This window comes from Entelurus aequoreus, linkage group LG17 (genome assembly GCF_033978785.1).
Source record: "Entelurus aequoreus isolate RoL-2023_Sb linkage group LG17, RoL_Eaeq_v1.1, whole genome shotgun sequence".
Classification (NCBI taxonomy): Eukaryota; Metazoa; Chordata; class Actinopteri; order Syngnathiformes; family Syngnathidae; genus Entelurus; species Entelurus aequoreus.
Window position 1 is genome coordinate 23,411,436 of NC_084747.1, and position 24,592 is coordinate 23,436,027.

The following is a 24,592-nucleotide window of genomic DNA, read 5'->3' on the forward strand; positions in this document are numbered from 1 at the left end:
GGTGTAATATGCACATTTAGGAGGGACAGCCCTGGTGTAATATGCACATTTAGGAGGGACATCCCTGGTGTAATACGCACATTTAGGAGGGACAGCCCTGGTGTAATATGCACATTTAAGAGGGACAGCCCTGGTGTAATATGCACATTTAGGAGGGACAGCCCTGGTGTAATATGCACATTTAAGTGGGACAGTCCTGGTGTAATATGCACATTTAGGTGGGACAGCCCTGGTGTAATATGCACATTTAGGAGGGACAGCCCTGGTGTAATATGCACATTTAGGAGGGACAGCCCTGGTCTTTTGGCAACCTGGCCTGGCGTCTTTCTGTGAAGGGTTTGAGTGATGCGTTGCCATGGCGACCGGGCCAGGCTGCCGTAAAGCGTGCAACACGTGACCGGCAGCAGCCGCTGATGTAACAGTTAAGCTGACTGACGCTGCACTATGGCGCCCCCTGGTGTCAAACACACGCAGTGAAACACAAAGTGGTAAAAGACGCTCTTGGAGTGAAGTAAAAAGTGGACGAGAACATTCCAAGTATAATTGTATTCTCCCAGGTGATATGTAGCATCCATTCACCTGTTAGTGCTCAGGTGACGTCACAGAAGTGTAGGCCATAGTGAAGACGCAAACTACTTCCGGTTTGTCCCTCGCTCCGCCTCAGCAAGCGGATGTGACGTACGTGAATGTTTTTTTTTCTTCTTCTCCTCTGCTCGCGGACCAGCCGTCTGTCCTCCATCACACTTTTGTCTTCATCTCAGCGAACAACAAAGCGTCCATCTTACGAACAACAAAGCGTCCATCTTACGAACGCCTCCATCAGACTTCCTGTCCGAGCACGCGCGCGCGCCCCCCTCCACTACCACGACGACACGCACGCCGCGGTGGGCGCGCACGGGAGGAGCGCCAGGACAGGTAAGGAAAGACGCGCACTAAAAAAGGTGGTGACGTCACAAGTGGACGCGAGCTGCAAGAAGAGTGTGACGTCACGAGCGAGCGTGGAAAAAAAGTTTTGCTGACGTGCGCGCGCGCGCGGCTGGCAGTGCGGCGTGCACGAGCAGGGCCGGGCTGTTGTCGCTAACTTGTCACTTTGACGTCACTTTAGCGACACAAACACGCGGTCAGGAGCTACAGAAGCTAAGCTAGCGTGTGTGGACAAGCGGTAGCAATAGCTAAGAAGCTGTGCTAACGCAACATGGCGTTAAGTTAGCACAAGAAGCTAAAGTACAGGTCACGTGACTAACAACAACAGGAAGTGTTCTCCGTTTCCCAGTGCATCCTGGGATAGCTAGCTAAAGGACGGCTAAAGTATTGAGACGTTGTGACAAAATAAGCTTCTAAACTATTTATTCAGCAAGTTAGCATGTTTGTAACATGTTAGCATTAGGGACGTAACATTTCATGTCAAAGTTATCTGGGCAACAGGATAGAAGTCTTATATATCGCTTGATATTGATCATTACTCATATTTGTTATGACCTATGCAAAATAAGGAGCAGGAGAAAAATGAATTGAATGTAAGCATATTTATTTCAAATGTAACCTTCTTCTGTTTATAATCCTGTCAGGGCAGACCTTTCTGTCAACACAAGCATGGAAAACACTCAAACAATCCATGTAAACAAAAGTCCACCTAAATAACAAATAAAATGAAGGTTCAACAATAAGGAATATGTAAGAAATGCTTAATAAAGTGTAAGAAAATAGTATAAAAAATATAAGCATGTAGAAACCTGAGAATAAGTGTTTTCTGCAGGAAGTTACAGCTGTGCTCTAAAGGGTGGGCTGGTCATCATCACACCACATTGGTCTGACTACAGTTTGTTGAAAAAAAAATTCCCCCCCCTCCCAAAAAAAAACTGCCAAACTGTCCGGACGACTTTTCCTCTTTTACGCACAATTTCTTAAATTTTTCTCTTCTCTTCTCACTGCATGCAAAGAATGAACCGCACAACCACCTTTTGATACTTGATGCTGTTACCTGATTGGCTGTTAGCGTGTCACTCCCACTGCCTTTGTCCATGCAACCAACCTTTGCTTTGCAAATTAATCTATATTTGTGTATATTTCCGACGTTTTTTCAGAATCAGAAATACTTAAGGTTAATGAAGGTTTTCAGCACAATCCCATTCAAGAGCAGACAAATTACAGGGAGACATTTTCTTCCCACGAAGACAAACTATAAAAAAACCTGCCACTTATAGTCCGAAAAATAGGGTACATATCCAACGTTTTTTCGAACACATTTTTCATTGATATTCAGTACGTTTCGTGAATAAATGTATTTGCCTTAAAGAAGGAAGACAATTGAATATGATAGTTGCTGGGACAGCCATGTGTTAATGTCTTATGTTTATATGTTAGCATGCTAGCTGCTCCTCCAGGAAATGAGCAGTATCGCCTTGAGTTTGTCAAAGTTTGATCACGCTTTTACGATAATTAAGATTAGAAACGTAATACTAAGCGTTGCATCCCTAGTTAGCATACTATTATCGTTGTTTAGGTCTTTTATTGTGAGCGTTCTCAGCCAAACAAAAGAGTGTGTGTGCTCTGACATGTTGAGTCAAAGGCACACATTCCTCACATGCTCTCTGCAGGCCACGCCCCCCCCAGGTGCTGTTACTTCCTGCTCCGCCCCTAACCCTGCTAACTGACTGACACGCTAAACGGCCAGCTGTCAATCAAAGACGTGTGCGTTCTTGTCACACACCAGAAGAGAATGAAAAAGTGCTCAGGCTTGTGTTGAATGTCAGGAATGTTGAGGCATTTGGCACATGGAGGGAGGGGGCGGGACTAGTGAGTGCAAGAGGAGGGGCCCGTGAAGGGGCGGAGTCAGTCAAACAAGACAGCTAGATATGCTAATGCAGGGGTGCCCAAACTTTTTCCAGCGAGGGCCACAGACTGACCAATCAAAGGATGCGGGGGCCATTTTGGTAGTTTTCACCTTCCAAAATACTCAAATATTTAGATTTGGTTTTAAAGAACTCGAAAAGGCATGTTTGGTAGACATTTCTTGGGAATGCTCAAAAGCCAAAGCCAAACTGTTGTGAAATGCTAACAGTAAGTGGCCAGATAGTGTCAAGAAACAAGAAATATTAGCAAAATGAGCTAAAAATATGCTAACAATAGCATGTTTACAGTTAGCATTAGTGAAATACCTGACTTGTATACCTGCTAAATTAGCTATAAATGAAAAATCTAGCATGCTAATGTTGGCATACTGAAATGCTATCTGTAACATGCGTCAAGTACCAAAATGTGTTACTCTGAGGTGTCTACCTGAAAATGTATTTAAAATGCTAGCCTACCTACTTAGCATGCATCAAGTACCAAAATATGACTGAGGTGTATACCTACAAAATGAACTAAGAAAAAGATCAGGCACACTAAAGTTAGCATGCTAACAGGTCTCACTCGTCAAGTAAGAAAAAATATGAGCTAAAAAAGCTGGCATTCTAACAGTACTACGCTATCATGCTAACAGCCAGCATTAGTGAAATGCCAAAATATATAACACCAAGGTGTACACCCGCTAAACTAGCTGAAACAATCTAGCATGCTAATGTACCAAAATGTTTGACACCGCGGTGAATACTTGCAAAAGAAGTTAGCATGCTAATATTAGCTTGCTTACAATTGTTCCGATTAGCTACAACCCCGTGCTAATGCTAACCAGCTAGCATGTGTTGGCATCTTTCCGAAAGGGAATATTATGGGATGTTGCATGATAATAATACAGGATAGGTGTGTTCCTAATGAAGTGAGTGTTTGTGTTGGCAGAGATGTAGTGTGTGTGGAGCATCATGCACCTCCTCCTCCTGCTGATGATCCTGCACCCCCCAGCAGCCATCGCACAGATTGATCCAGGTACACAACACTAATAATATATACATACTATGCAAGTGTAAAGAAGCTTCTTGCGAAAAATGAGTTGGAATTTCACAAGAAAAACTTAGAATTTTGGCAGTATTACAATAAAAGTCCTCATTTTACTAAATGCAAGTGAAAATGTTACAAGAAAAACTGAACCTTTGTGCAATATTTTGATACAAGTTGGAATTTTACTGAATAACAGTCGCAATTTTACAAGAAAAGCTTAAAATTTGGGCAATTTTATGAAAAGAGTCGTAATTTTACTCGACAAGTCACAATTTTATAACAACACTTTAAAACGTTGGCAATATTATAATAATAATGTGAATTTTGCTTGGCAAAATTAGGACAAATGTCATCATTTTACTCCAAAAATGTCACTATTTTACAAGAACAACAAATAAATTGTCAATATTGTGATAAAGTCAGAATTTTATATGACAAATGTCACCATTTTGCATTCAAAAGTAATAAATTAACGTTAAAAAGTAGGGATGTCCGATAATGACTTTTTGCCGATATCCGATATGCCGATATTGTCCAACTCTTTAATTACCGATACCGATATCAACCGATACCGATATCAACCGATATATGCAGTCGTGGAATTAACACATTATTATGCCTAATTTGGACAACCAGGTATGGTGAAGATAAGGTACTTTTTAAAAAAAAATGAATCAAATAAAATAAGATAAATAAATTAAAAACATTTTCTTGAATAAAAAAGAAAGTAAAACAATATAAAAACAGTTACATAGAAACTAGTAATGAATGAAAATGAGTAAAATTAACTGTTAAAGGTTAGTACTATTAGTGGAGCAGCAGCACGCACAATCATGTGTGCTTACGGACTGTATCCCTTGCAGACTGTATTGATATATATTGATATATTGTTAATATTAATAACTGTATCCCTTGCAGACTGTGTTGATATATATTGATATATTGTTAATATTAATAACTGTATCCCTTGCAGACTGTGTTGATATATATTGATATATTGTTAATATTAATAACTGTATCCCTTGCAGACTGTGTTGATATATATTGATATATTGTTAATATTAATAACTGTATCCCTTGCAGACTGTGTTGATATATATTGATATATTGTTAATATTAATAACTGTATCCCTTGCAGACTGTATTGATATATATTGATGTATTGTTAATATTAATAACTGTATCCCTTGCAGACTGTATTGATATATATTGATATATTGTTCATATTAATAACTGTATCCCTTGCAGACTGTATTGATATATATTGATAAATTGTTAATATTAATAACTATCCCTTGCTGACTGTATTGATATATTGTTAATATTAATAACTATCCCTTGCAGACTGTATTGATATATATTGATATATAATGTAGGAAGCAGAATATTAATAACAGAAAGAAACAACCCTTTTGTGTGAATGAGGGGAGGTTTTTTGGCTTGGTGCACTAATTGTAAGTGTATCTTGTGTTTTTTATGTGAATTAAAAAAAACAACAAAAAAAACAACGATACTGATAATTAAAAAAACGATACCGATAATTCCCGACATTACATTTTAACGCATTTATCGGCAGATAATATCGGCAGACCGATATTATCGGACATCTCTATTAAAAAGTAATAATTTTACGAGGAAATATTGCAATGTTACAGTAACGGAAAGAATGTGAGAAATTGTTCCCAATTTGATGAGAAAAAAGTCGACACATTGTGAGAAAGACTGCCTTTAGTTCCTTTTTTTTGTTTGTAATTGGTTTTTAATCTTCATTATTTACTTGAAGTTATTACAGTATGTCGCTATGTATGTATTTATTTGGATTTGTCCATTTCTTCCACACACTTGTTATTTCATATGTTGGCCAGAGGGGGAGCACTTTGTGACAAATCCAGCAGGGGTGCAAATGAGACATTGCAATGTTATTGATTTATGTCATCACTTGTTCACACCTCCTCATATGGAAGATACTTTTCCTTCTTCGTGTCTCAAGAAGGGGAGCAACACGCACACACACGCACACACACACACACACGCACACACACACACACACACACACACACACACACACACACACACGCGTGCACCTTGACGCCTGGCGTGTGTTTCAGCGCACTGTCGCTATGCCTTGGGCATGGAGGATGGGCGGATCAAGGATGATGACATCACAGCTTCCAGCCAATGGCACGAGACCACAGGGCCGCAGTACGCCAGGTCACCTCCAGTTCTGACCCTTGACCCATGTCCACGTGTCCTTTGAGCGCCAGGTGACACTTTTTCTCCTCACAGGTTGAACCGTGAGGACGGCGACGGCGCCTGGTGTCCCGAAGGTCAACTGGAAGCCACCGACTCCCAGTTCCTGCAGGTTTGGCCGCCCCCCCCCCCCCCCCCCCGCTGTCACTCACACGTCAAACGCGCACGTCTCTTCGCTCAGGTGGACTTGCGGCGTCTCACCTTTCTGACGGTGGTGGCCACTCAGGGGCGCTACGCCAGGAACGGCATCGAGTTCGCCCACGCCTACAGCCTCAACTACAGCCGGGACGGTGTCACCTGGAAGTCATGGACCAACCGCCTGGGAAACATGGTGTGTGTGTGTGTGTGTGTGTGTGTGTGTGTGTGTGTGTGTGTGTGTGTGTGTGTGTGTGTGTGTGTGTGTGTGTGTGTGATGGACACCAGGAAGGAAGTGGGCTGAAGGAAACAATTCCACACCTTCTGCCCAAGTCACATGACCACCTCCACTTCCTGTTGGTGACACATAAATACCTAAACATTCACTTCAGGGGGGGCGGGGGGGGGCCTGAAAAAATGATGTCCCCTTTTTAAATAGTGAGACTGGGCCCCCTGGGGGAGGGGCCCAGTGAGGTGTCAGGGGAAAGGGGGCGTGAGAGGCAGTAATGTAATAAATTGTTTAATGTTAGTAAAGAACTATCTTGACATATGCAGATAAAAAAAAGGAACGTGTGTGTGTGGGGGGGGCGTGAAAATAAAATCTGTCCCTGGCGCGGCATCATGAGGTGTCGGGGGGGGGGGGGGGCGTGAGAGGCAGTGGCGTAATATCATTTTTAATGTTAGTAAAGAACTATCTTGACATATGCAGATAAAAAAAAGAAATCTCTGGGGGGGGGGGCGTGAAAAAAACCCTGTTACCTGGGGGGGCACCCTGAGGTGTCAGGGGAAAGGGGGCGTGAGAGGCAGTAATGTAATAAATTGTTTAATGTTAGTAAAGAACTATCTTGACATATGCAGATAAAAAAAAGGAACGTGTGTGTGTGGGGGGGGCGTGAAAATAAAATATGTCCCTGGCGCGGCATCATGAGGTGTCGGGGAGCGGGGGGGGGGGCGTGAGAGGCAGTGGCGTAATATCATTTTTAATGTTAGTAAAGAACTATCTTGACATATGCAGATAAAAAAAAGAAATCTCTGGGGGGGGGGGGGGGGCGTGAAAAAAACCCTGTTACCTGGGGGGGCACCCTGAGGTGTCAGGGGAAAGGGGGCATGAGAGGCAGTAATGTAATAAATTGTTTAATGTTAGTAAAGAACTATCTTGACATATGCAGATAAAAAAAAGGAACGTGTGTGTGTGGGGGGGGCGTGAAAATAAAATATGTCCCTGGCGCGGCATCATGAGGTGTCGGGGAGCGGGGGGGGCGTGAGAGGCAGTGGCGTAATATCATTTTTAATGTTAGTAAAGAACTATCTTGACATATGCAGATAAAAAAAAGAAATCTCTGGGGGGGGGGGGCGTGAAAAAAACCCTGTTACCTGGGGGGGCACCCTGAGGTGTCAGGGGAAAGGGGGCGTGAGAGGCAGTAATGTAATAAATTGTTTAATGTTAGTAAAGAACTATCTTGACATATGCAGATAAAAAAAAGGAACGTGTGTGTGTGGGGGGGGCGTGAAAATAAAATATGTCCCTGGCGCGGCACCATGAGGTGTCGGGGAGCGGGGGGGAGCGTGAGAGGCAGTGGCGTAATATCATTTTTAATGTTAGTAAAGAACTATCTTGACATATGCAGATAAAAAAAAGGAACGTGTGTGTGTGTGGGGGGGCGTGAAAATAAAATCTGTCCCTGGCGCAGCACCATGAGGTGTCGGGGAGCGGGGGGGGCGTGAGAGGCAGTGGCGTAATATCATTTTTAATGTTAGTAAAGAACTCTCTTGACACATACAGATAAAAAAAAAAATCTCTGGGGGGGGGGCGTGAAAAAAAACCTGTTACCTGGGGGGGCACCCTGAGGTGTCAGGGGAAAGGGGGCGTGAGAAGCAATAGCCTAGTTGCATAAAGAGCTATCTTTACACATACAGATTAAATAATAAACTTCAACGGGGCGCAAAAAATTGTTCCCAAAAGGGGGGCCACCCTCAGGTTTCGGGGTAAGGGGGCGTGAGAAGCAATAGCGTAATAGCGTCTTTGATGTTAGCAAAGAACTAGCTTGATACATACGGATGAAAAAAAAAACTTTGCGGAGGAGGGGGGTGCGTGTAAAATATTCTGTCCCCTGGGGCGCCGTATTGTGGGAAAGGGGGCGTGAGAGGCAATAGCTTGATAGCATCTTTAATGCTAGGAAATCTTGACACGTATAGATAAAAAAATAAACGGGGGGGGGGCGGTCATAAAAAATATTCTGCACCCTCAAGTGAGGTGTCGGGCAAAAGGGGGCGTGAGAGGCAATATCGTAATAGCATGTTTAATGTTAGTAAAGAACTATCTTGACACATACAGATAAAAAGAGTAACCTCAGGGGGGCGTGGGGAAAAAAATCTGTCTCATGGGGGGCACTGTGGGGGGTCGTGGAAAGGGGGCGTGAGAGGCAGTAACGTAATAAAATGTTTAATGTTAGTAAAGAACTATCTTGACACATACAGATAAACTTCAAGGGGCACAAAAAAACGAAGTCCCCCGTAGGCAACACATCAATAGTGTAAGTAGTGTGTGGGCGGAGCTTAAAGAGGAAGTTTGGTGTTGCAGGTGATGGAAGGCAACACATCAATAGTGTAAGTAGTGTGTGGGCGGAGCTTAAAGAGGAAGTTTGGTGTTGCAGGTGATGGAAGGCAACAAGAACGCTTACGAGCCCGTCATCAACGACCTGCACCCCCCCGTGGTCACGCGCTGGGTGCGCCTCATCCCGCTCACCGAGCTGTCCACCGTCTGCATGAGGGCGGAGCTTTACGGCTGCCCGTGGGAGGGTAGGCCACGCCCACATTGTCCAACCCGCTGAAAGCGCCAAAGCGTTGACGCGTCTCCTCCCTGCCTCACAGACGGCCTGATCTCCTACAGCGCCCCCGAGGGTCAGCTGATGGCCCCGCCCGGCTCCCCCATGGCCAGCCTGAATGACTCCACCTACGACGGCGTGCACGAGAAGAGGCAGGTGGCACGCTCTTACCAAGCGCACGTCATGCCGCGTGCTCTCTGACCGTGTCGTCCCAACAGGAAGTTGTTTGGCGGCCTGGGCCAGCTGACGGACGGCGTGACGGGCCTGGACGACTTCCTGATGACGCGCCAGTACCACGTGTGGCCCGGCTACGACTACCTGGGCTGGAAGAACCACTCGCTGGGCGGCGGCGGCGGACACGTAGAGATGGAGTTTGTCTTCGACCAGCAGAGGAACTTCACCTCCATGAAGGTATACATGTCTCTGCTTTTACTTTGAAAGGCCTCACTTGTCTACTTCCTGTCCAGGTCCACAGCAACAACATGTTCACTCGAGGCGTCAAGATCTTCTCCTCCGTCTCCTGCTGGTTCAAGCCCCGCCTGCTCGCTAACTGGGAGGCGGAGCCTGTGGTCTTCAACACGGTGCTGGACGACCGCAACCCGAGCTCCCGCTACGTGACCGTGCCGCTGGAGCGCCACACCGCCGTGTCGCTGCGCTGCCGCTTCTACTTTGCTGACGTGTGGATGATGTTCAGCGAGATCGCCTTCCAGTCGGGTAACACACACGCACCGCGTCACGCCGCGGACACGCCTGACTTCCTGTCTGCCCCCAGAAGACTCCATCTTAGCCGCCACGCCGCCATCAGCAAGTGACCGCAGCACCGTCACGGCCACGCCCGGTATGACCTTTGACACTTCTCCCTCACAAGTCGCTGTCACCACACTCACTCGCCGTCTTGTCCCCTCGCCAGCCGCCAATCCCTCCGCCAGCGACGCGCCCGATGACGGCAAGACACCCGTTCTGATTGGCTGCCTGGTGACCATCATCCTGCTGCTGGTCATCATCATCTTCCTCATCCTGTGGTGCCAGTACGTGTGCAAGGTCCTGGAGAAGGTGAGGACTCCAATGCTAACAGTTAGCACACAGCCTCAAGTCACTAAGTAGCAGTCCTGCTAGTGCAAGTGAAATGTTGACTGCGTGCATGTTGGAACGCTCCCACTGGGATATGCAGTAGATTGCGTAATGCCCACTCATTGTCAATGGGGAGGAAGTTCCGGCAATTTTGGGAAAGGAAAAACATGTTTTGTGTTCAATATATCCAAAAAGTAGTGTGGGTGGAAGGTTGAAAGGTCGGAATCAAGTTTAAAGATGCCGCAAACTTTTGAGAATTGTGGGCATTGTAGAGCTATGAATACATCCATTCATTTGAATGGGAACTTCCTGGAAATTTAGCATGCTAACGGGTATCAAGTAACAAAATATGACACTGAGGTGTGTACCTGTAAAGTTAGCTAATGCTAGCATTAGCAAGCCAACAAGTATCATTCATCAAGTAACAAAATATGACACTGAGGTGTGTACCTGTAAAGTTAGCTAATGCTAGCATTAGCAAGCTAACAAGTATCATTCATCAAGTAAGAAAATATGACACTGAGGTGTGTACCTGTAAAGTTAGCTAATGCTAGCATTAGCAAGCTAACAAGTATCATTCATCAAGTAACAAAATATGACATTGAGGTGTGTACCTGTAAAGTTAGCTAATGCTAGCATTAGCAAGCTAACAAGTATCATTCATCGAGTAACAAAATATTTGACACTGAGGTGTATACTTGCTAAATTATCTAAAATTCAAGCTAGCATTAGCATGCTAACAGGTATCATTTCTCAAGTAACAAAATATTTGACACTGAGGTGTATACCTACTAAATTAGCTAAAATAAAGCTAGCGTTAGCATGCTAAAGGCTATCATTCGTCAAGTAACAAAATATGACATTGAGGTGTGTACCTGTAAAATTAGCTGAATCTAGCATTGGCATGCTAACAGGTATCATTTGTCAAGTAAGAAAATATTTGACACTGAGGTGTGTGCCTGTAAAATTTGCCAAAAAAGCTAGCATGCTAATATCAGAATGTTAAGGATTGTGGTGTTATAGTGAGCTTGGGCCCACTGTGGAGGTGTCAGGTGTCAGGTGTGATGAGTGTTTCTGTGACTACTGACTCCAGTGATTCCCTTCAGGAGCGACCGTTACATCTACTTGAGGAACTTTTGGGATAAATTATACTTCTAAGAGTAGTTTTAATGCAACATACTTTTACTTTTACTTGAGTATATTTATAGAGAAGAAACGCTACTTTTACTCCGCTCCATTTATCTACATTCAGCTCGCTACTCACTACTGATTTTTATACATCTGTTAATGCACGCTTTGTTTGTTTTGCTTTGTCAGACAGACCTTCAAAGTAGGATCTATAGCATGCCTCCGTTTCACCAATCAAATGCAGTCACTGGTGACGTTTGACTCCGTTTCACCAATGCAACAGAGCCAGGCGGTCACATTTTTAACTGCACATAAAGTTTCAGCGGCAAACAACAACAAGTTTAAGCTTACATGAACTCAACATCAAATTTGAGGAAGCACATGGTGGTAAGTAATGTTAGTAGATATTTTGGCTGTCACCATAGGCTGATGTTAGCTTCCCCGCTATGAATCACTGTCAAATGTACATCGTGTGGGTACATTTATTAACGCACTGCAGCCTCATAGACACACACACACACACACACACACACACACAGTCGCACACACACACACACACACACACACGCATGCATAGAAACACCAATCAGAAGTGCACAGTGTGTTCCCAGGTGCAGACCACACCTGTCAGTTTATGGTTTGCGTAAAGGCTAACTTGTTATTTTCCTTTGTAATCTCTGCCTACTGAGCCTATGGTGCTGTTAAGTTATTGTGGCTCAATTTGACTTCATTTTTTTATGTTAATGTATTATTATTTAATATATATTATTGTTTTAGTTGCTTAAGAGATATTCCTGGCTCTGAATTTGCTCATTGCTATTTTTATGTTTTTGTGCATTATTTGTTGCCGTCATCATTAAACGAACAGGTTACTCATCAGTTACTCAGTGCTTGGGTAGTTTTTTCACAACATACTTTTTACTTTTACTCAAGTAAATATTTGGGTGACTACTCCTTACTTTTACTTGAGTAATAAATCTCTAAAGTAACAGTACTCTTACGTGAGTACACTTTCTGGCTACTCTACACACCTCTGGGAGCGACTGGTTAAAAGTGGAGTCACGTGTACGGGATGAATTTGCCCCTATCATGATTAGTATGATCAGTAGGTGAGACATGATCAGTAGGTGAGACATGATTAGTATGATCAGTAGGTGAGACATGATTAGTAGGTGAGACATGATCAGTAGGTGAGACATGATTAGTATGATCAGTAGGTGAGACATGATTAGTATGATCAGTAGGTGAGACATGGTTAGTATGATCAGTAGGTGAGACATGGTTAGTATGATCAGTAGGTGAGACATGGTTAGTATGATCAGTAGGTGAGACATGGTTAGTATGATCAGTAGGTGAGACATGGTTAGTATGATCAGTAGGTGAGACATGGTTAGTATGATCAGTAGGTGAGACATGGTTAGTATGATCAGTAGGTGAGACATGATTAGTATGATCAGTAGGTGAGACATGGTTAGTATGATCAGTAGGTGAGACATGATTAGTATGATCAGTAGGTGAGACATGATTAGTATGATCAGTAGGTGAGACATGGTTAGTATGATCAGTAGGTGAGACATGGTTAGTATGATCAGTAGGTGAGACATGATTAGTATGATCAGTAGGTGAGACATGGTTAGTATGATCAGTAGGTGAGACATGGTTAGTATGATCAGTAGGTGAGACATGATTAGTATGATCAGTAGGTGAGACATGGTTAGTATGATCAGTAGGTGAGACATGGTTAGTATGATCAGTAGGTGAGACATGGTTAGTATGATCAGTAGGTGAGACATGATTAGTATGATCAGTAGGTGAGACATGGTTAGTATGATCAGTAGGTGAGACATGATTAGTATGATCAGTAGGTGAGACATGATTAGTATGATCAGTAGGTGAGACATGATTAGTATGATCAGTAGGTGAGACATGATCAGTAGGTGAGACATGATCAGTAGGTGAGACATGATCAGTAGGTGAGACATGATCAGTAGGAGAGACATGATCAGTAGGAGAGACATGATCAGTAGGTGAGACATGATCAGTAGGTGAGACATGATCAGTAGGTGAGACATGATCAGTAGGTGAGACATGATCAGTAGGTGAGACATGATCAGTAGGAGAGACATGATCAGTAGGAGAGACATGATCAGTAGGTGAGACATGATCAGTAGGTGAGACATGATCAGTAGGTGAGACATGATTAGTAGGTGAGACATGATCAGTAGGTGAGACATGATCAGTAGGTGAGACATGATCAGTAGGAGAGACATGATCAGTAGGTGAGACATGATCAGTAGGTGAGACATGATCAGTAGGAGAGACATGATCAGTAGGAGAGACATGATCAGTAGGTGAGACATGATTAGTAGGTGAGACATGATCAGTAGGTGAGACATGATTAGTATGATCAGTAGGTGAGACATGGTTAGTATGATCAGTAGGTGAGACATGATTAGTATGATCAGTAGGTGAGACATGATTAGTATGATCAGTAGGTGAGACATGGTTAGTATGATCAGTAGGTGAGACATGATTAGTATGATCAGTAGGTGAGACATGATTAGTATGATCAGTAGGTGAGACATGATTAGTATGATCAGTAGGTGAGACATGATCAGTAGGTGAGACATGATTAGTAGGTGAGACATGATCAGTAGGTGAGACATGATCAGTAGGTGAGACATGATCAGTAGGTGAGACATGATCAGTAGGTGAGACATGATCAGTAGGAGAGACATGATCAGTAGGTGAGACATGATCAGTAGGTGAGACATGATCAGTAGGAGACACATGATCAGTAGGAGAGACATGATCAGTAGGTGAGACATGATTAGTAGGTGAGACATGATCAGTAGGTGAGACATGATCAGTAGGAGAGACATGATCAGTAGGTGAGACATGATCAGTAGGAGAGACATGATCAGTAGGTGAGACATGATCAGTAGGTGAGACATGATCAGTAGGTGAGACATGATCAGTAGGAGATACATGATCAGTAGGTGAGACATGATCAGTAGGTGAGACATGATTAGTATGATCAGTAGGTGAGACATGATTAGTATGATCAGTAGGTGAGACATGATTAGTATGATCAGTAGGTGAGACATGATTAGTATGATCAGTAGGTGAGACATGGTTAGTATGATCAGTAGGTGAGACATGATTAGTATGATCAGTAGGTGAGACATGGTTAGTATGATCAGTAGGTGAGACATGGTTAGTATGATCAGTAGGTGAGACATGATTAGTATGATCAGTAGGTGAGACATGGTTAGTATGATCAGTAGGTGAGACATGGTTAGTATGATCAGTAGGTGAGACATGATTAGTATGATCAGTAGGTGAGACATGGTTAGTATGATCAGTAGGTGAGACATGGTTAGTATGATCAGTAGGTGAGACATGGTTAGTATGATCAGTAGGTGAGACATGATTAGTATGATCAGTAGGTGAGACATGGTTAGTATGATCAGTAGGTGAGACATGATTAGTATGATCAGTAGGTGAGACATGATTAGTATGATCAGTAGGTGAGACATGATTAGTATGATCAGTAGGTGAGACATGATCAGTAGGTGAGACATGATCAGTAGGTGAGACATGATCAGTAGGTGAGACATGATCAGTAGGTGAGACATGATCAGTAGGAGAGACATGATCAGTAGGAGAGACATGATCAGTAGGTGAGACATGATCAGTAGGTGAGACATGATCAGTAGGTGAGACATGATCAGTAGGTGAGACATGATCAGTAGGAGAGACATGATCAGTAGGAGAGACATGATCAGTAGGTGAGACATGATCAGTAGGTGAGACATGATCAGTAGGTGAGACATGATTAGTAGGTGAGACATGATCAGTAGGTGAGACATGATCAGTAGGTGAGACATGATCAGTAGGAGAGACATGATCAGTAGGTGAGACATGATCAGTAGGTGAGACATGATCAGTAGGAGAGACATGATCAGTAGGAGAGACATGATCAGTAGGTGAGACATGATTAGTAGGTGAGACATGATCAGTAGGTGAGACATGATTAGTATGATCAGTAGGTGAGACATGGTTAGTATGATCAGTAGGTGAGACATGATTAGTATGATCAGTAGGTGAGACATGATTAGTATGATCAGTAGGTGAGACATGGTTAGTATGATCAGTAGGTGAGACATGATTAGTATGATCAGTAGGTGAGACATGATTAGTATGATCAGTAGGTGAGACATGATTAGTATGATCAGTAGGTGAGACATGATCAGTAGGTGAGACATGATTAGTAGGTGAGACATGATCAGTAGGTGAGACATGATCAGTAGGTGAGACATGATCAGTAGGTGAGACATGATCAGTAGGTGAGACATGATCAGTAGGTGAGACATGATCAGTAGGAGAGACATGATCAGTAGGTGAGACATGATCAGTAGGTGAGACATGATCAGTAGGAGAGACATGATCAGTAGGAGAGACATGATCAGTAGGTGAGACATGATTAGTAGGTGAGACATGATCAGTAGGTGAGACATGATTAGTATGATCAGTAGGTGAGACATGATCAGTAGGAGAGACATGATCAGTAGGTGAGACATGATCAGTAGGAGAGACATGATCAGTAGGTGAGACATGATCAGTAGGAGAGACATGATCAGTAGGTGAGACATGATCAGTAGGAGAGACATGATCAGTAGGTGAGACATGATCAGTAGGTGAGACATGATCAGTAGGTGAGACATGATCAGTAGGAGATACATGATCAGTAGGTGAGACATGATCAGTAGGTGAGACATGATTAGTAGGAGAGACATGATCAGTAGGAGAGACATGATCAGTAGGAGAGACATGATCAGTAGGTGAGACATGATTAGTAGGAGAGACATGATCAGTAGGTGAGACATGATCAGTAGGAGAGACATGATCAGTAGGAGAGACATGATCAGTAGGTGAGACATGATCAGTAGGAGAGACATGATCAGTAGGTGAGACATGATCAGTAGGAGAGACATGATCAGTAGGAGAGACATGATCAGTAGGTGAGACATGATTAGTAGGTGAGACATGATCAGTAGGTGAGACATGATTAGTATGATCAGTAGGTGAGACATGATCAGTAGGTGAGACATGATCAGTAGGTGAGACATGATCAGTAGGTGAGACATGATTAGTAGGTGAGACATGATCAGTAGGTGAGACATGATCAGTAGGTGAGACATGATTAGTAGGTGAGACATGATCAGTAGGTGAGACATGATCAGTAGGTGAGACATGATTAGTATGATCAGTAGGTGAGACATGATCAGTAGGTGAGACATGATCAGTAGGTGAGACATGATCAGTAGGTGAGACATGATTAGTATGATCACTGATTGATGACTTAATGGCCCCGCCCACACAGGCTCCACGCAGGATCCTGGGCGAGGAGGTGAGGGTGCGACTGTCGTCCTGCAGCGACACCATCATCATGCAGACCCCCCCTGTGCCCCCCCGCTCTGGACACGCCCCCCCAGGTAAGCGTCACACGCTGGCCACGAGTCCCTGGGTGTGACGTCATTTCCGCCGCGTCCAGGCCCCGCCCAAACGGACCCTCACTACGAGAGGGTGTTCCTGTTGGACCCTCAGTACCAGAACCCGGCGGCGCTGAGGAACAAGCTGCCGGAACTCTCCCAGAGCGCGGAAGCCTCAGGTGAGCGCCCCCCCTGGTGGTTGCACGCTGCTACTTCACTCTGGACTTCCTCCTCAGCTTCCGGTCCTTTCCGTCTTCTCCTGCTCCTCTTCCTCCTCAGTAACATTCTCTATGGCCGCCTAACGCTGACTTCCTGTCACATGACCACATGAGGTGAAGACGCCACAGGTTTGTGTTGTGGCCGAGCGGCGCGCTCACCTTATCTTGTCCCGGCAGCGTGCGGGGGGGGCTACGCCGAGCCCGACATCACCCAGTGCACGCCGCACCAGTGTTTCCATAGCAACGCCCCCCACTACGCGGAGACGGACATCGTGCGCCTGCAGGGCGTGACGGGCAGCAACATGTACGCCGTGCCCGCCCTCACCGTGGACTCGCTCACCAGGAAGGACATCTCCGCCTCCGAGTTCCCGCGGCAACAGCTGATCTTCCGGGAGAAGCTGGGGGAGGGGCAGTTTGGAGAGGTAGGTGTCTGGCGAGCAAGTGGGCGGAGCCACGACGCTAAGCGGCCTGTTCCTTAGGTCCACCTGTGCGAGGCCGAGGGTCTGGCGGAGTTCCTGGGCGAGGGGTCGCCCCTCCCTGACAGAGACGGGCGTGCCGTGCTGGTGGCGGTGAAGCAGCTGAGGGCGGACGCCACCATCCAGGCCAGGTACGCCGAGGCCACGCCCACCGGCCGAGCGCCCCCCGCCTGACGCCTCCCTCCGTCTTCCAGGAACGACTTCCTGAAGGAGATCAAGATCATGTCTCGCCTGAACGACGCCAACATCGTCCGGCTGCTGTGCGTGTGCGTGACCTCTGACCCCCTGTGCATGGTGACAGAGTACATGGAGAATGGCGACCTCAACATGTTCCTGTCGCAGCGGGAGATGGAGAGCACGCTGACGCACGCCAACAACATCCCCTCTGTCAGGTGAGTGCACCTGGCACGCCCCGCCCCCGCCCCGCTCACATCACCTCACGCCGCCTCTGGCCCCGCCCCCAGCCTGTCGGACCTGCTGCACATGTCGGTGCAGATCTCCTCAGGGATGAAGTACTTGGCCTCCCTCAACTTTGTGCACCGAGACCTGGCCACCAGGAACTGTCTGCTGGACCGCCGCCTCACCATGAAGATCTCAGACTTTGGTATGAGTCGCAACTTGTACAGCAGCGACTATTACCGCATCCAGGGCAGGGCGGTGCTGCCCATCAGGTGGATGGCCTGGGAGAGCATCCTGCTGGTGAGTCACCACCACCACCACCACTCTCACCCTCACACTCACACTCACACTGATGCTGGTGAGTCACCACCACCACTCACCCTCACACTCACCCTCACCCTCACACTCACCCTCTACTCACACTCACCCTCTCACTCACACTCACCCTCTCACTCACCCTGATGCTGGTGAGTCACCACCACCACCACTCTCACTCACCCTGATGCTGGTGAGTCACCACCACCACTCACCCTCACACTCACCCTCACACTCACCCTCTCACTCACACTCACCCTCTCACTCACTCTCACCCTCTCACTCACCCTGATGCTGGTGAGTCACCACCACCACCACTCTCACTCACCCTGATGCTGGTGAGTCACCACCACCACCACTCTCACTCACACTCACCCTCTCACTCACACTCACCCTCCCACTCACCCTCACACTCACACTCACCCTCTCACTCACCCTCACACTCACACTCACACTCACCCTCTCACTCACCCTCACACTCTCACTCACCCTCACACTCACCCTCTCACTCACACTCACACTCACCCTCTCACTCACACTCACCCTCTCACTCGCACTCACCCTCTCACTCTCACTCACACTCACCCTCACTCTCTCACTCACCCTCACACTCACACTCTCACTCACACTCACCCTCTCACTCACACTCACACTCTCACTCACACTCACCCTCTCACTCACACTCACCCTCTCACTCACACTCACCCTCTCACTCACCCTGATGCTGGTGAGTCACCACCACCACCACTCTCACTCACCCTGATGCTGGTGAGTCACCACCACCACTCACCCTCACACTCACCCTCACACTCACCCTCTCACTCACACTCACCCTCTCACTCACTCTCACCCTCTCACTCACCCTGATGCTGGTGAGTCACCACCACCACCACTCTCACTCACCCTGATGCTGGTGAGTCACCACCACCACCACTCTCACTCACACTCACCCTCTCACTCACACTCACCCTCACACTCACCCTCTCACTCACACTCACCCTCCCACTCACCCTCACACTCACCCTCTCACTCACCCTCACACTCACACTCACCCTCTCACTCACCCTCACACTCTCACTCACCCTCACACTCACCCTCTCACTCACACTCACACTCACCCTCTCACTCACACTCACCCTCTCACTCGCACTCACCCTCTCACTCTCACTCACACTCACCCTCACTCTCTCACTCACCCTCACACTCTCACTCACACTCACCCTCTCACTCACACTCACACTCTCACTCACACTCACCCTCTCACTCACACTCACCCTCTCACTCACCCTCACTCACACTCACCCTCTCACTCACACTCACCCTCACACTCACACTCACCCTCTCACTCACCCTCACACTCACACTCACCCTCACACTCTCACTCACACTCACCCTCTCACTCACACTCTCACTCACACTCACACTCACACTCTCACTCACACTCACACTCACTCTCACCCTCTCACTCGCACTCACACTCACCCTCACACTCACCCTCACACTCTCATTCACCCTCACACTCCTTACTCTTACTCTTCTTCTCTTCTCCTTCCTCTTACTCATACTCATACTCCTCTTCTCTTCTCTTCTCCTTCCTCACCCTCATACTCCTCTTCTTCTCTACTCCTTCTTCCTCTTTCTCCTCCTCCTTCTTCTCTTCTCCTTCCTCTTCTTCTTCTCTCCTCCTTCCCCTTCCTCATACTCATACTCCTCTTCTCCTTCTCCTTCTTCTCTTCTCCTTCCTCTTCTTCTTCTCTCCTCCTTCCCCTTCCTCATACTCATACTCCTCTTCTCCTTCTCCTTCCTCTTCTTCTTCTCTCCTCCTTCCCCTTCCTCATACTCATACTCCTCTTCTCCTTCTCCTTCTTCTCTTCTCCTTCCTCTTCTTCTTCTCTCCTCCTTCCCCTTCCTCATACTCATACTCCTCTTCTCCTTCTCCTTCCTCTTCTTCTTCTCTCCTCCTTCCCCTTCCTCATACTCATACTCCTCTTCTCCTTCTCCTTCCTCTTCTTCTTCTCTCCTCCTTCCCCTTCCTCATACTCATACTCCTCTTCTCCTTCTCCTTCCTCTTCTTTATACTCTTCTTCTCTTCTCCTTCCTTCTCATCCTCCTCTTCATCCCTCTCTTCTTCCTCCTCCATCTCTTTCTCCTCATCCTCCTCTTCGTCCCTCTCTTCTTCCTCCATCTCTTCCTCCTTCTAAACCTCCTCCAATGTTTCTTCCCATATATGTTCCTCCTGCTCTTCCTTCTCCTCCACGTCTTCCTCCTTCTCCACCTCCTTCTTTCACATCCTTCACCTCTTCTCCTTCTTCCTCTTTCTCCTCCTCATCATCCTCTTCTTCTCTTCTCCATCCTCCTCTTCCTCCTTCTAAACCTCCTCCAATACTTCTTCCCCTATCTATTCCACTTCCTGCTCTTCCTTCTCCACGTCTTCCTCCTTCTCCACCTCCTTCTTTCACATCCTTTGCCTATTCTCCGTCTTCCTCTTTCTCCGCCACTGAATCCCCTTCGTCTTCCTACCCTTCCTGCTCCTCCTCTTACACCACCTTTGCTTCCTCCTTCTTGTCCTTCTTCTTCTCCGCCTCCTCTTCATCCACTTCTTCCTCCTCCACTTCACTGCTTCTCCTCCCTCCTTCAGGGTAAGTTCACCACGGCCAGCGACGTTTGGGCCTTTGGAGTCACCTTGTGGGAGATCTTCACGCTGTGCAAGGAGCAGCCCTACAGCCTGCTGACTGACGAGCAGGTCATAGCCAACACTGGCGAGTTCTTCAGGAACCAGGGCAGACAGGTACTACAACATGCTCCAAACCTTAGTTCTTCAGGAACCAGGGCAGACAGGTACTACAACATGCTCCAAACCTTAGTTCTTCAGGAACCAGGGCAGACAGGTACTACAACATGCTCCAAACCTTAGTTCTTCAGGAACCAGGGCAGACAGGTACTACAACATGCTCCAAACCTTAGTTCTTCAGGAACCAGGGCAGACAGACAGGTACTAGAACATGCTCCAAACCTTAGACAAATCTGGCCAGGAGCCAAAAGCAGACTGCGTGTAAATTAACTATATATATATATATATATATATATATATATATATATATATATATATATATATATATATATATATATATACACACAGCCTGTATATATATATATATATATATATATATATATATATATATATATATATATATATATATATATATTGGTGTGAAGAAAGTGGAAATTATAAAGCATGGTAGGTTGCACAAACTAAGGCACTCGTGGTCTATTAAGCTAGCAAAACAGGAAGTGGTCATGAAATGGGAGGGACAGGCTAAACAGCCAATGGTGTAACAGCATCAACCATCAAGTTTGGTGGCACTGTCTCACTGTTGATTCTCTGCACAGAGTGAGAAGAGAAAATGAACATGAGTGCTGCAGAGTAATTGTGGCTAAAAGAGGAAAAGTCACCTCCACAGTCTGGCACTTTTCTTTTCCACACACGTCCGTCCCCTATTGGGATTTACGGAAACAGATAGGAACTAAAGTGCAGGACTGTATAACTCTAATAAATAACAAATGTAAAATATTTGTTAAGTCCGATCCTATTTAAAGTAGCAGTAGAGTGTAAAAACAAGTTGCCTCTATATTGAACTGTTATCATAAATATCTGGTTTATGACACCTAAAGACTTACTAAAAAGAAATACAAACATAATAAAACGTCCGCTTACTGTACAATGTCTGCTCTCACTGAGATAAAGACTGGTGGGATGTCCATATGTTCCCGTTTAGATGAAGAATTAATCATCACACATGTGAAGGGTTAACAAGGAAAAGTCTCCCTGCAGACACTGTCTTCAGTTGTGTGTGTTTGTCTCCATCTCTGAGTATGAAGTGAATGTCACAGATGAACAACTTCTAGATGTGTGGCTAAATCCTCCTCGAGGCTTGATTTATAATCTAGAATAAGTTTGAGGAGCAGCAGGACATGGCTGTGCTTATAATAACAACATGGCCAACATTCAGCTCAGCACATGTATAAAGAGCTGTTGGATGGTTATTTAGAGGGTTTTGTGGGACAAATAGAGAGCCCCCATTATTTACTTAACACTTAAAGGCCTACTGAAATGATTTTTTTTTTATTCAAACGGGGATAGCAGATCCATTCTATGTGTCATACTTGATCATTTGGCGATATTGCCATATTTTTGCTGAAAGGATTTAGTAGAGAAAATCGACGATAAAGTTGGCAACTTTTGCTCGCTGATAAAAAAAAGCCTTGCCTGTAGCGGAAGTAGCGTGACGTCACAGGAGCTAGTATTCCTCACAATTCCCCGTTGTTTACAATGGAGCGAGAGAGATTCGGACCGAGAAAGTGACGATTACCCCATTAATTTGAGCGAGGATGAAAGATTTGTAGATGAGGAACGTTACAGTGAAGGACTTGAGAGGCAGTGCAGGACATATCTTTTTTCGCTCTGACCGTAACTTAGGTACAAGCTGGCTCATTGGATTCCACACTCTCTCCTTTTTCTATTGTGGATCACAGATTTGTATTTCAAACCACCTGGGATACTATATCCTCTTGAAAATGAGAGTCCAGAACGCGAAATGGACATTCAGTGACTTTTATCTCCACGACAATACATCGGCGAAATGCTTTAGCTACGAGCTAACGTGATAGCATCGTGCTTTAACTGCATATAGAAACAAAAAAAATAAACCCCTGACTGGAAGTATAGATAGAAAATCAACAATACTATTAAAGCGTGGACATGTAAATACACGGTTAATACTTTCCAGCCTGGCGAAGGTTAACAATGCTGTGCTAACGACGCCATTGAAGCTAACTTAGCAACCGGACTGCACAGAGCTATGCTAAAAACATTAGCTCTCCACCTACGCCAGCCAGCCCTCATTTGCTCATCAACACCCGTGCTCACCTGCATTCCAGCGATCGGCAGAAGGACGAAGGACTTCACCCGATGCGTTTGGCGGCCCGGAGACGTAGGAAGTCAAGGTGAAGTCGGCGGCTAGCGCGGCTAGCGCTCCAACAAAGTCCTCCTGGTTGTGTTGCTGTAGTCCGCTGCTAATACACCGATCCCACCTACAACTGCCTTCTTTGCAGCCTTCATTGTTCATTAAAAAAATGGCAAAAGATGTCCAGAATACTGTGGAATTATGAAATGAAAACAGAGCTTTTTGTATAGGATTCTACGGGGTACCATAACTTCTGTTACTCGGACTTCGTCACGCGCATACGTCATGATTTCAGCTGGATATTTCCCGGGAATTTTGAAAAGTCACTTTCTAAGTTAACCCGGCCGTATTGGCATGTGTTGCAATGTTAAGATGTCATCATTGATATATAAACTATCAGACTGCGTGGTCGCTAGTAGTGGCTTTCAGTAGGCCTTTAAGATGCATTAAAAAAAAGAAAAACATATGTGTTCATGTTGTATATAGAGATAGTGAATGATAAAGAGAGAGATGTCTATTTCCAGTATGACTGACCTAATAATATGGTCAGCGTGCAGAAAGGTTACGTCAATATCCGCAAATAGCGGAGTGGAATATTGAAAATGACATTTTGTGATGTTGAGAGGGTATTTTCACAAATAAATACCATTGGATATGCTTTAATTTCTAATCCATTACAAATATCAAGCAGCTAAAATGAGAGTTGTCCATATTACCCATCATGCTTTGTGGTGGGTGTACGTTTACATTGTGTACGCTGCCTAGAAATGTGTGAGGACATTATTTACCTGGGATTGGTGCTATGCTCATGAGGTCATCCACATGTACTACAAGTAGTCAGCCACCAGAGGGCAGCATACAACCAATATTGTTGACCTATCCCCCCCCAGGTGTTCCTGTATGCTCCTCCCCTCTGCCCCCCCTCCCTCTTTGAGCTGATGATGCGTTGCTGGAGGCGGGACATCCCTGACAGGCCCACCTTTGAGGGGCTCTACCAGGCCCTCAAGCCTCACGTCAGCCAGTGAGTCCCCACTAGTCCCCACTAGTCCCCACTAGTCCCCACTCGCTGACCTTCAACAAGGACAAGAAAAACTCTTTCATTTTTTTGGTTTTTATTCTCCTCCTTTTGGCCCTAAAGTGGCTTCCTCATTCCTGTGGTTCTTCTTCTTCTTCTTCTACTACTACTTCTACTTCTTCTTCTTCTTTTTGTAAAGCACTGTGTGTGTGTGTGTGTGTGTGTGTGTCTGTGTGTGTGTGTGTGTGTGTGTGTGTGTGTGTGTCTGTGTGTGTGTGTGTGTGTGTGTGTGCGTGTGTGTCTGTGTGTGTGTGTGTGTGTGTCTGTGTGTGTGTGCGTGTGTGTGTGTGTCTGTGTGTGTGTCTGTGTGTGTGTGTGTGTGTGTGTGTCTGTGTCTGTGTGTGTCAGTTCTTCACTAACCA

At 45.6% G+C, this 24,592-nt stretch overlaps 1 protein-coding gene across 1 annotated transcript in view; it reads left to right on the plus strand.

The window, feature by feature from the left end:
* Positions 1-685: 685 nt before the first annotated feature.
* LOC133632713 (discoidin domain-containing receptor 2-like) overlaps positions 686-24,592 on the plus strand; it is a 32,136-nt gene continuing 8,229 nt past the window's right edge. The window contains exons 1-19 of the mRNA XM_062025319.1: positions 686-915; positions 3,781-3,867; positions 5,988-6,090; positions 6,166-6,241; positions 6,311-6,460; positions 8,919-9,063; positions 9,136-9,245; positions 9,312-9,500; positions 9,557-9,803; positions 9,862-9,927; positions 10,000-10,142; positions 16,675-16,786; positions 16,846-16,962; positions 17,179-17,423; positions 17,481-17,608; positions 17,672-17,869; positions 17,942-18,176; positions 20,830-20,979; positions 24,046-24,176. Of these exons, the coding sequence (XP_061881303.1) occupies positions 3,804-3,867; positions 5,988-6,090; positions 6,166-6,241; positions 6,311-6,460; positions 8,919-9,063; positions 9,136-9,245; positions 9,312-9,500; positions 9,557-9,803; positions 9,862-9,927; positions 10,000-10,142; positions 16,675-16,786; positions 16,846-16,962; positions 17,179-17,423; positions 17,481-17,608; positions 17,672-17,869; positions 17,942-18,176; positions 20,830-20,979; positions 24,046-24,176 (2,609 nt within the window). The 5' untranslated portion in view covers positions 686-915; positions 3,781-3,803. The remainder of the gene's footprint in view (positions 916-3,780; positions 3,868-5,987; positions 6,091-6,165; positions 6,242-6,310; positions 6,461-8,918; positions 9,064-9,135; positions 9,246-9,311; positions 9,501-9,556; positions 9,804-9,861; positions 9,928-9,999; positions 10,143-16,674; positions 16,787-16,845; positions 16,963-17,178; positions 17,424-17,480; positions 17,609-17,671; positions 17,870-17,941; positions 18,177-20,829; positions 20,980-24,045; positions 24,177-24,592) is intronic.